General features: G+C 39.0%; 1 protein-coding gene across 5 annotated transcripts; it reads right to left on the bottom strand.

Moving 5' to 3' along the window:
- Positions 1–1,003: 1,003 nt before the first annotated feature.
- Positions 1,004–11,583, bottom strand: LOC120081258 (Protein kinase superfamily protein). Of its 5 annotated transcripts, none has more exons than XM_039035997.2 (4): positions 11,033–11,583; positions 10,731–10,795; positions 8,986–10,347; positions 1,004–2,180 (listed from the first exon to the last, which is right to left on the bottom strand). In XM_039035997.2, exons 3-4 carry the CDS (start codon positions 10,296–10,298, stop codon positions 1,310–1,312), a joined length of 2,184 nt encoding a protein of 727 aa, XP_038891925.1. In that variant the 5' UTR covers positions 10,299–10,347; positions 10,731–10,795; positions 11,033–11,583; the 3' UTR covers positions 1,004–1,309. The 5 variants fall into 5 exon arrangements, with proteins under 5 accessions (XP_038891925.1, XP_038891919.1, XP_038891910.1 ...); XM_039035991.2 differs by having other exon boundaries at positions 10,772–10,795; XM_039035982.2 differs by lacking the exon at positions 10,731–10,795 and having other exon boundaries at positions 11,033–11,444.
- Positions 11,584–12,793: the final 1,210 nt, after the last annotated feature.

Here is a 12,793-nt window from a genome sequence, read left to right as displayed (position 1 = left end):
AAACTAACGGTAAAGAGTATTTTTTAACTTATTTTGAAAGTTTATGGGTATTTTTGAAACTTTTGAAACTTTTGAAACTTCAGAGACATTTTTGTCACAAAATGTAAAGTTCATGTGCATTTTTTATAATTCAACCTAAATATTATTAGTGATATACACAAAAAAAAAAAAAAACAAACAAACAAATAAACAAATAAACAAATGGAAAATTATTTTAAATGACAAAACTGCTAAAAATATTTATATATAATAACAAAATATCATAGTATGCGATAGACTGCAATAGATAGCAATAGATTAGGACTTACTAGACTACTATCACAGTCTGCGATAGACTGCAATGGATAGTAATCTATAGCTATCTATCACAGTCTATCAAAGATAAATGGTAATATTTTGCTATTATTTGTAAATATTTTTATTATTTTTTTATATTTGAAAATAATCCTAAACAAATTATGTGTTAATAGATTAAAAAATTGAATAGTTTGACTGTCCTATTTTCTTATTCTTATATTCTGCCATTCCGAATTTACATGTCATATGATATTGTCCTTATTTTAAATTCCAAAATAATTTTTAAATAAATTGGAGAAGCAATATTTAAAATGAGCATTGAAAACGTGCGCATCAGGTATTTGTTAATAAAGGACAGTTCTCACTTGAATGTCCTTGGTTACTTCTTATATAATTAATAAATGTTGAGAATTTACCGCTATATTGGAGCCATTTGCGACAGAAAAGGTCGTCAAAAGTTTTCCGTAAATACAATAATAATTTAGGCATTTGATTAATCGCTTGTCTACTCTATTAACTTCAACGATCAAGTCAAAAGAAAATGCCAAGTTGTCAAATACCCCAACTCTGTAGAATTGAAATACATAAGATAAGGTGACCATTGATAAACAATTACAGAAAGCTATATTCGGCTGTTTGTCAGTCTCCTCAGTAACCTCAGAACTAAAATATCGACTTAAGTTGACAATCAGAGCAGATATCTGTCTTCACGGCGATGTAATTTGTAATTATCTATTGACTGATAAGTCTCATTCAAAAGGACGCAGACATTGTTCATGAATTGCAATTTACTGCATTGTACAAATCGAAGAACTACTCAATCTCTAAATGATTTGTTCATATTAGACAGCCCTCAATGCGTGGATTCTCAGTTTCAGACACCAATTTCAAATGTACCAATTCTAAGAGTGGAATATCTAACTACGAGGCGGATTGAATAGTGAAAGAACACATTTTAACATTAACGACCGATTACTTTTAGACGCCAGCAAACTATCCTGCTATCCGAGATTTAAAAGAACTCGAAGTCAAGATATTGACCACCAGACTTGACAACGTCTGTACCTACCATCCTCTTACTGCTGCTGCCAACCCCTGTTGTGTCGACTACCCCAAACTTAGGCAATTCGGCCTCCATTGGTCTTGGCACTTCTGGAGGTGTGCTGCATCGTATCAAAGCCCAATTCACACCTTCAAAGAAAGGATGCTGCTTGATCTCCGTTGCTCCCCTCTTCACTCCGAGTCGATGCTGTGGCTCCTTTACTAGCAAACCTCGAATAAGATCTCGGCTAGCATAACTAGTTGCTGGAGACTCTGGGAACTTCAGTTGCTGCCCTACTACATTGAATAGTGTGGCTCTGTTTCCGGATCCCTTGAACGGGGTTTTTCCATACAATAGTTCGTGCAAGAAAATGCCAAAAGTCCACCAATCAACAGCACTTCCATGGCCCTCTCCTTTGATGATTTCAGGGGCTAGGTATTCATGGGTGCCAACAAAAGACATGGATCGGGCAGCAGTCGGCTCTGCCACCAACTCGGGAAGAGTGCTGGATTGCAACCCCAGATCACTTCGAGGCTTGGGACTTCTCTTTTTATTTTTCTGAGGGAAGAGTCGAGGAATAAAACATGCAGGTTGGATGCAAACTGATGATGGTTCAATACAGGCAGGCTGGACACAGAATGCAGCACGTTTTGATGGGTCAGAATCGTATGAGGTTTTTATCAGCGTGGGTGACACTGCACATCTTAGTGAAAGGTCGAAATCTGAGAGCATTATGTGGCCGTCATCACGAACCAGTACATTCTCCGGTTTCAAGTCTCTATAGACAACTCCAAGCATGTGAAGATATTCGAGGGCCAGTAAAACCTCCGCAGCATAGAACCTGCAAATACAAAAACAACTTGCATAAGGACACATTAACCCTTTGTTGAACGGACATAATGGTAACAAATAGTTTGCTCAAAGTTTTTCTTTTTTTTTTTAATTATTATTAGGGTTGTTTTCAAATAAGGGAAATGAGCCAACTTATTTATAAATATAGTAAAATGTAACTATCTATCGATGGACATACACTAATAGAAGTTTATCGCAGTCTATCGTAGTAACATTTTGCTATACTTGAAAATATTTTCAACAGTTTTAGTATTTAAAACAATTATCCTTATTATTCGTAGTAGCATTAAAAAAAGAAAAAACAAACGAAAAATTATCAGTAAAAGAACAAAATGAACACAACCTAAAATACTCGGGTGGGTGTGTGCCAAGGCGAATGGAAGGCCACCAATCCAAGTGGATAATAAAAGAAGCGTAAACAGAAACATTGTTTACTAAAAAGTAAAAGCAAAGGAAGCAAGCAGAGTAAATCTACCGAAATGAAAACAATCACGACATTGTGGTCTATTATATACAGTCAAAATTGGATACAGCAATGACATTGTGCGGAAATTAGGGAGCTGTAAGTGGACAATTACGTAGACATGTGAATGTGTCTCTACATTCAATTTTAAAAACAAGGATAGAAGAAAATACACATTCACACACACAAAAGAAAGAAGTAGAAAACACACAAACACAAAAGAAAAAACCAAAGGGGGCGGGGGGAACAATATCTTTCATTTGAAAAATGATGAAATACAGAAGATAGAAAAGTCCCAAAATTTATTGCAAGATATTCAAGGGTTTACTCGTGGTGAATTTAAAGGGTTTTCTCACTGCAAGTCACAACTATGGGGGTTCAGCGTGAAAAAAGTGATGAAGCCTCTCAAATTCTTGGTCAATGTTGTGATAAAAAAACTTAAAAGAACGTTTGTCATCAAGTATAACGTAACCAATTAGTTTATATATGGATATGAACCTATACATGGCATTGGAGTGTCTTCAAATGCAACTCTAACCTCCATTATCTTCACTATTTCTCAAGTTCTCAGTCCAAAGGGAATCCAGGCGATCAGTCATCTAGATACCCAAAGAATATGACGTGTGTTTTTAAATCAGATGTTGCAAGTGTGTATGAGTAATGATTCCTTTCATGGGGACATACCTTGTAGGACCCTCCACCCCTCACCCCCAAAAGTAAGGACCTGCTTTACCTGCTCCATGTCACATTCTTATCTTTTTGCCGACTAGATTAACCAATGTCAATGACATGTGAAAATTTTCCTTTCTAGAGCTAATGGCTAATATAAGATATAGCAGATGGCATATAGATGTTAGGGTCGGCTGACATGCAAATGAAGCTGGTTCACTAAGCAAGGAACAAATGAGTTGGTGATTTTGCTATCTTATGCTATTCAGTCATTGGATTGCTATTTCTTACAGGATCAAATCTGGCAACTTCTGTGCCTAGGGATCAAGGATAAATTTCCATCTCTGAAATAGGGTGGGAGTATTTGAGCAGAAGCAAAGAGCATCTTCCGGCTCCAGATGAGAGAGGGAGAGATGGTGACAGGAATGACTTGTGTGTTTGCCAGAAGGTATGCTCTCAAGCATGCACTTTAAGATGCCCCCCTACTTTGTTCCCTAAGGGCACAGGTCAAAGAATTAATTGCTTTAGAGAAATTTCTTAAAATCAACTAAAATATAGCTTACAAGTAAAGTACTACTCGTTCCCTTAGCCAGTTAGCCTTCATCCTACATCAATTCTATCAAGAATATAGAGATTTATCAAGTATAGATTTATTTTCAGAAAGAAGGGAAATGAATATAGGCTAGGAATTATCCACACAATACTCAAGAGAAGCCTCATTTTCACTACTGTCCTTTATCTACCATTGGCTTTCTTAGGATCATTGAAATTCATAACCAGGAAAAAAGAGGAATAACAACTGAATCAACCCCTTACAAACATAGTGAACATTAATATTAATAAAAGTTATAAACTGGAAAACGTTCAAACTCCAATGATGAGACAAATAAAAACAACCAAGTATGGACTGTTCTATCAGGCTTGGCCGGACTATCAAATTTTAGTTTTGCAGAGGCCAACCATCAAACTATTACGAACTAAGGTAGTATGGGACTGTCTTTGTCCCACATTGGTTAGAATGGGATGACCAATGTGGTACTTAAGTGGCTTGGCTCTCCTACCCCAATGGCTGGCTTTTGGGGTATGGTTCTCCAAGGTGTTTAAGTACCTAACAATGGTATAAGCAAAGTTCGAGATATCGAGGTCCTGATTTAATAGAAATTTCGGAGAACTTTATTGAAATTGATGGACCATTTTTAAAACATCATTTTTTAAAAAAATAAAAGAGTAGGGAAGAGCAAAAACAGTTACATGGAAACCTAGTACAGGGAGAAAAACCACGATAGACACTGATTTTTATTATTGATTCTAATAATCAAAGTACAAGAGAATAGGCCAAATAAATAGACTAGTGGGAAGCCCTAGGGTACACACAATTACTAAAATACCCCAAGGGTTACAAGCTGTTTTTTTCAACACTCCCCCTCAAGGGTTACAAGCCCTAGGGTACAAGAGAATGTCTCAAAGTAATCTACCCCAAAGGTTTGAATAAACCCTTTGGCAACTAACTTAGCCTTGTACCGATCAACAGTCCCATTTGACTTGTACTTTATAGTGAAAACCCATTTGCACCCAACTGTCTTGTGCCCTTTAGGTAGGATCACCTGGTCCCACGTTCCATTTTTCTCCAGAGCTCTCATCTCCTCCATAACAGCAGCCTTCCAAACTTCAGTTCCCATTGCTTCCTGTATGTTACTTGGTATCACCCCTGCATCTAAACTAGTGGTAAAGGCCCTAAATTCAAATGACAGGTTACTGTATGTCATGTAACTATGCATAGGGTACCTTGTACATGACCGAATACCTTTCCTCAGGGCTATTGGAAGATCAAGAAAAGCATCATATTCCTTCAAACTATTAGAATTTCCACTGTGGTCACTAGTCTCCTCTTCCTGTTTCTCATCCTCAAAAATCACACCTTTTTCACCATTATCTTTAGTATCAATCACATTTTCTAGAGTTGTATCTGAATCGTCATTCACTGTCGTCTTCCCATCTGCTATAGTGGTGCTGTCAGCACCTTTTCCTCCTTTTTCCTCTCTGCACTCGTTAGTACAAGTATCAACCTCATTGATTTCAGGAATAGACGTACCTGATGTCGGGTTTGACTCATGGACCGGAGCCAGAGATGCAACAGGTGACGCTGCTTCCTTCTTGAGATTCTTCCTATAGTATGTTATCCATGGGACTTGATTGGTAGGAAGGATAGGCCTAACATGTTCGAGAATAGGGGGCAGACTCCAAGGGAACTGTATATGTGGACCAGTTACTCTCTTCACTAAAGGTCTCCCCCTGAAGATGGCTAACAGGGAAGAAGGGTTGATCCACAAGGAAGGTGATATCCATAGAAACAAAATATTTGTGAGAGGGTGGGTGGTAACATTTATACCCACACTGATGGAGTGGATACCCAACAAAGACGCATTTTTTAGCACGGGGGGTAAATTTTGTGCGGTTTGGACCATGGGAGTGAACAAAGGCAACACAGCCAAAAACTCGAAGTGGTACATCGGAGACTAAACGAGTCATAGGGTAGGCCTCTTTTAAACAGTCTAAGGGGTTTTGAAAATTGAGGACTCGGAAAGGCATTCGGTTGATTAAGTGAGCAGCATTAAGGATGGCATCACCCCATAGGTAAGACGGGAGTGATGTGGATAGCATTAAGGACCTAGCAACTTCCACCAAATGACGATTTTTCCTCTCGGCAACCCCATTTTGTTGGGGAGCGTAGACACACCGAACTCTGGTGGATAATCCCTTTGGATGCAAGAAACTCCTAGAAGGAAGCGTTAAAGAATTCCCGCCTATTGTCACTTCTCAAAATACCAATCCTAGCATTAAATTGGGTTTCTACAGTGGCATAAAATTGCTGGAATATAGATAACACCTCGGACTTATCAGTGAGAAGAAAGACCCAAGTAAGCCAAGTGTGGTCGTCTATAAATGTGACAAACCAGCGTTTCCCTGTGGAGGTTGTGGTTGGTGAGGGACCCCAAACATCACTGTGGACTAAGGTGAAGGGTTTGGATGGTTTATAGGGCTGGGAGTGGAAGGAGACACGACTCTGTTTGGCACGAATACACACTTCACACTTTAAAGAAGACACATTAATATTGCGAAATAAATGCGGAAATAAGTATTTCATGTACTGAAAGTTCGGATGCCCTAAGCGGTAATACCATAACAGAAAATCATTCTCAAAGGTAGAAAAATTTAAGGAGACAAGGCTAGTCCTATAATCATTCCTAGAGCATCATCAGTTAGGAAGTAGAGTTCCCCATCGTGTTGGGCAGTACCAATTGTCGTCCCCGAGCTTAGATCCTGAAATAAAACAGTCGGGTGAAAAAACTGTCTGATAATTCAGATCTCTTGTAATCTTACTGATGGATAACAAATTATATGAAATTTTAGGAACATGCAAAACGTCCCGCAAAACCAAACCCTCAAACGGAGATAAATCCCCTTTTCCTGCAACAGGTGCGAACGACCCATCTGCAATCCTAATTCGTTCGTTACCAGCACTTGGGTAATATGAGAGAAATTGATCAAAGGTACCAGTAAGATGATATGTCGCCCCTGAGTCAACAATCCAAGGTTTTTTACCGTTCACACTAACAAGACCAAAAGACTGTATATTGCCTGACTGGCCAATAGTACTGATTCCAACTGTACTCAGGTTGGTGGTACTGTTAGCTGAGGAAAAACCATGCAGGATATTTGTAGTGGGTAAAATAGGGAAAGAATTTACCGGATTTTCATCTGGGTATTGTGTCGAGCCACCATGATTAGGCGCGAGTGGAAAAGAAGCAAGATCTGGTTGGATCTTGGATGTCGATCCCAGGTCCTGGTGGTATGAAGAAGAATCTCCCCCTCCAAACTCATCCATGATCAGCGAAAACTGCTCCATTCGATTGCTCATACTCGGCTGGAAAACACCCACACTTCTTCCATCTGTCTTTTGGTGGGCAGTGGCTGAAATGAGACGCCGATCTGAGAGGAGAAGACCGGCAGCAACGGCAACAGACGGGAACTACTGGGCGTGGTTGATCTGGACTGGTCGGCACTGGGCATCACAAATCTGGACCAGTCGGCACTAGGCATCGCAGATCGAGGCTGGTCGGAGTCGTTCAGCAATGTCTGAGAGCGGCCGGACAGATCTCGATTTCGTTCGGCCGGTCGCTGGTCTCTTCGTCTGCACGCCTGGGCATCGCAGATCGGGGCTGGTCGGAGTCGTTCGGCAGTGTCTGAGAGCGGCCAGACGGATCTCAACTTCATTCGGCCGGTCGCTGGTCGTCTTCGTCTGCATGCGACCGAACCAGATGGGTACCTGCGAGCTGGTCGTCTTCGTCTACGCGCGATCGGACCAGATGGGTAGCTGTTGGGTCGCTAGTCGCCGATTGCTGGGTCTAGCGGCTGGTCATTCCGTCTGCGAAGGAGTCGACCGGCGGTGGGTAGGGCGGCAGCGGCTGGTCATTCCGTCTGCGAAGGAGTCGGCCGACGGTGGGTAGGGCGGCGGCGGCTGGTTTTCACGAAAGTGGGGAAGAAGAGATTGGAAGTACCTGTCAATGGCTTGGATAATACTGATTATATCTGGGTTATTGGTTTGGGATTTTCCTGTTGGATTTTCCTCAATGGTGGTCAAGGTTTCGTCTCCATGCTCTGATACCATGTTAAAAATAAAAGAGTAGGGAAGAGAATAACAAAAACGGTTACGTGGAAACCCTAGTACAGGGAGAAAAACCACGATAGACACTGATTTTTATTATTGATTCTAATAATCAAAGTACAAGAGAATAGGTCAAATAAATAGATTAGTGGGAAGCCCTAGGGTACACACAATTACTAAAATACCCCTAGGGTTACAAGCTGTTTTTTTCTAACAATTTCTATAAAATAACTTTTGAACTATGGGTATAAGAGCCAGTTGTTGACATTCCAAAGTAGAACAGGCGGTGGGTTCTGACCGAGTGTAGCCAAGTAAAGTATCGTTAGAGTAGCCATCGGGATGTCGGCTTTCCAAGACAAGGTAGTATGGGTTGTATTTGTCCTACATTGGTTAAAATGGATGACCAATGTGGTATTTAAGTAGCTTGGCTTTCCCACCTCAATAGTTGGCTTTTGGGGTGTGGTTCTCCAAGGTACTTAAGTACCTAACACAAACCTATGAACGAATGGAAGGTTTATGATAGTCCACATAGTTTAGGAGGGTTTCCTTTTTAATATGAGCCCATTCAAACTCCAGTGATGAGACAAATAAAAACAAGCAATTGGAGCCCTTTCCTTTTAGTAGGTTTTCCTTTTGAGGGCTTATGAAAGTTTTTTAAAGAAAATGAAAAAATAAAATAAGTAAATACAACTATAGGCAGTTAGAAATGGAAGACGCTAGATCAACGCATGTCATGGAGCGAGAATTAAATATCTCATCCCTTCCAGAAACAGAAACTTTGTTGAATAAGATCAAGAGGAAGGGGAAAAAACAGAAAAGAAAAGAACAATTACAACAACATTTGCATTTAGATATTAAGATCGAGGAAAGCATGTAATTTAAAATTAATTGAAAACTGTGGAAGAGAAGGATGAATTGCTAGCAGGCACGGAACCCAAGGAGTCACTAGAGGACTGCTATTTATTGTATTTTTCTCAATAAAAGTATTTAACGTACCTCGCAGCATACTCAGAGAAGTGTTTCCCTGGTTGCCGTTGCCTCAAAGTGTGCAGGTCTCCCCCTGGACAATATTCCATTACTAGACAGGAAAATCTGTCGGTCTCAAAATGGGTGTACAAAGTCGGCAGAAATGGATGGTCAAGTAACTGCAAGATCTCCCTTTCTGTCTGAGCTCTCGTTAACTTCTTCCTTATAGCAAGCGATGCCTTGTCCATTACTTTCATTGCAAAATAACAGCGCGTCCCACTTAGCTCTGAGAGGTAAACACTACCAATATCACCACATCCAAGTCTTTTGAGTAGTCTAAAATGGCTCATGCCTAATATTCCATCTCTTGCTCGAATAGCAAGAATGGCTTTCCACCTAGGATCGTTTCCTTTGTGGGGCTTATTAGCACTTCCTGTGATGTTGCTCCAACTACTATCATCACTGAGACCACTGCTATCACTAGCTCGACTAATACTCGTTTTTGCACTCTCGAGAGAGTCCCCTCTAATGCTTCCTTTTGTACTCTCACAGTTCCTTTCAATACTAACCATTCCATCACTTCGATATGTGCTAGCACAACTATTAACAATGCTCATAGCTGTGACAACTCCACTACTGTCAATGCTACTATGTGGACTTACATTGCCACTTGGGGGCAAAGAAGCATCCCAAACACATTCCTTCTCCTCAGAATCTGGGGGAAGTAGAGAGGTTTCTGTATTTTGTGATGCACGAGGAATTGAAAAAGGGGAAGATAAAACACCCAAGTCATGTGGCTCGTCAACTAAGCTTTCTGCAGGGGAGAGAACAGCAGGGCTTGGTTTCTTGGCTGGAACCCTGATTGAAAGATCCTCAAGAAAAGGGCCCTTCACGGAAAAACTCTTCATCAAGCAGCCGGGATCAGGTTTATTTTGCCCTATAGGTACATAAACAGTTCTCATTAGATCCATATCCACGGGCTCTGGCGGGTGGCTAGCCCCAGAGAAGGAACTTGGACCACCTTCTTCAATCAAAGAGCTACTACCCTTCAAACTGATATCACGCTTAGCTTCTTCCTGCCCCAAAAAAGAGGATTTTCCCTTTGACGTCCGTATAGGTGCAGAAACTTCTGAATCTTGAAATCCTTGTCCAATTGATCTTCCCACGTCTCTCACCTTAGCTGAGTGCATGTTCGACCAGTGGCCAGCTTGCTTGGCGGAGGCTACATGTGCTTTTGGTATGTCATCCAAAACACAAAATTTCCCCGGAAGTACATTTGATTCTGGAAGCATCTCTATGGGCAGTAATAATGGAAGTGCTTTTGACTCCGGAATCCTCTTCATGTCCAGTGACTTGTGTCATCACATAGAGAAACTTCCAAGTGAAAAAATTCTGCACAAATGAAAATTCGATTCAGTTAATCCTATCTTCAACTGGTAAGATCTAAACAACAAACCTACTAATCAATATATTTTTATTCCCTCTTCCAGGCTTTCTATAAAATCAAAAAACCAGTTCAGAGACAGGAGAAAAAAAAACAGTGATAAAACGATTTGTTTTCGTGTATTGTCTGATTTTACAATCAGTCAATAAAGGCAGATAACAACAGAAAATAATCCCTTGAAAGTAAATAGCGTAGTGTACCTAATTTCCAAAGCAGAAAAGGGGGGGAAATATACCTAGGAAAAGAAAATGAATGAGGAGAAAAACTATTGAAACAAACTAGGAACTAAGGAAAAGCAGTTAACAATGTGAAGAAGATTCTCGTAATATACAGGAGGAACTGAAACAGAGATCGGCGAGAAATTAGAAAAACCTAATGCAATCGACGACCAACATCCTGCAACAAAATAGGTAAAGTGAAGGTCAATAATACAAACCCCTGTCCTTCCTGGACTTGATTGCAAAAAACGAGAAGCTGAGGAAATGAGATAAGTAGTGAAATAGGAACATCGACTAAATCACATTCGTAAAACATAACATAAGTAGAGGAGGGTAATATTAGAATGAAGTAAAGGGAAGAAAGAAGAAAAGGAGATCTGAAAGAGGAAATGAGGAGAAGAAGAGAAGTAAAAACCTGGGAGAAGAAGAGAAGAGCAGAATGAGGACTATGGGGGAAGGTAGGGGCCTGCCTCCAGGTAACAGAAGGAGTGGAGAACAGAGTAGTGGAATCCGGGAAAGCGGCAGCCGGTAGTGTAAGTCGGAGTAGAAGGACTTAGGGGGAAGGAAGGAAGGTTATGGTTATGGCTATGGTGTTCAGTGCTGCCTTTTCTTTTTGGTTTGCTTTAGGCGGAAAAATGGAATGCGGGATGCAACTTACTTTAGCAGTGAGTGACTGTGAAAGAGAAAGAGAAGAGAGGGAAGGGTGGGGTCGGCACCTCAGGAATGGACCCCACTTATGTTCCTCCTTTATCCTGCACTTCTTTTCAAACAGGTGGGGACGCTCCACTCCGCCCCCCTCCCCCCCTCCCTCTCTGTCTCTGCTATTTGCTATTGCTTTGAATCTCATTGCCATTAGGCATTAAGTATAAAGTATAAACAACCCGTAGAATCCGAGTTCGTACTCCTACTTTGGATTTTCTCCATCTCCATCGCCACCACACCACTTATCCTTTCCCATTCTCTTCTTTGTTTTCTCTTTCTTCTTTTTCATTCTTATCATAAATCGCCTGAGAATAAAATGTTTGAAAATTAAAAATAATAAGATGTTTAGAAATGTATTATATTTTTTATGCAATTATAAAATATAAAATTAATTTCAATTAATTAGTTTTTGTTTCTTGATTTATTTTTATTACGTTAAGTTATTAAATCAATTTTAACTCATTCAAATTTAATTAAACTTAACCACTCACCCCAATTTAATATATTTATTATCAATTAAATTTTTTATATTGCACGTTTATATTATCAAATTTTATTTTAAAAGTATCGGTAATTAATTTAAATATTTATTTTCTTTCTTTTTTACTGTAGTTTTATTAATTTGATTGTTAACTAGATAATTGTTTAAGGTCAATTATAAGCCTTGTATATATATACAAAAGAAGTTGATATAAACTAATTGATTTTAAATCATCAAATAATGTTTTTAATTTAAAAAAATAACTATAATTATAGATTAAAACTAAAAGTACAAGTATACAAAAAAATTTAATTGAAAAAATTAATTTATTTTATTATTAGTTAATTAATTGATTTCTTTTTAAAGACTAATTAATAATTTTAATAAATAATTTATGATGTTAATATATATTACCGTAAAAAGAGATTTAAGCAAACATAATTATGGTCATTCATATTTTTTTAAAAAGATTATGGTTTTTCATATTGATTCATAATAATAGAATGAATTATTATATTAACATTATTGTTAATAAAATTAAGGGTGATTTTTATATAGAGAAAAGTTTGCCAAAGTTTTTACAATTTATAGCAAAAAAAAGTTTAAGAAACCATTACAACCCAACCAAACCCCAAAAACGATGTAAAATATCGAAAAAGTCCAGCCCAAATACAAAAAAATAAATAAATAAATAAAGGAGAGAGAGAAAGGGCGACGACCCGACCCGAAGATCTAACCCAACAACGATTAATCCACGCGATTTTCTCGAAGATTTTTCCCTCCAACGAACAACGTTTCATCTCCTCCAATCCTCTCCATTTAATCACTCTCTCAAAATCACTTTCTTATTCTTCTTCTTCTTCCATCGACGTTGCTTCACCTTCTTTTTTTCTATTTACGTCTTTTTTCGTCTGCTGCTTCTTGATCCTCTTCTTCTTTTTCTTAATTTTTCTTCCGTTGTTGCTTCTTGACGCATCTTTCTTCTACCACTAC

The sequence above is a fragment of the Benincasa hispida genome, chromosome 1 (genome assembly GCF_027475165.1).
Source record: "Benincasa hispida cultivar pf3 chromosome 1, pf3_genome.v1.1, whole genome shotgun sequence".
NCBI lineage: Eukaryota > Viridiplantae > Streptophyta > Magnoliopsida > Cucurbitales > Cucurbitaceae > Benincasa > Benincasa hispida.
This window is presented reverse-complemented; position numbering and strand designations above follow the sequence as displayed.

Bases quoted from the DNA above. Each gene is read 5' to 3' on its own strand.
- LOC120081258 (XM_039035997.2), bottom strand. From the start codon at position 10,298: ATGAAGAGGATTCCGGAGTCAAAAGCACTTCCATTATTACTGCCCATA. The intron at 2,181-8,985 runs GTACGTTAAATA...TTGTATTTGCAG, and splicing joins TTCTCTGAGTATGCTGCGAG to GTTCTATGCTGCGGAGGTTT.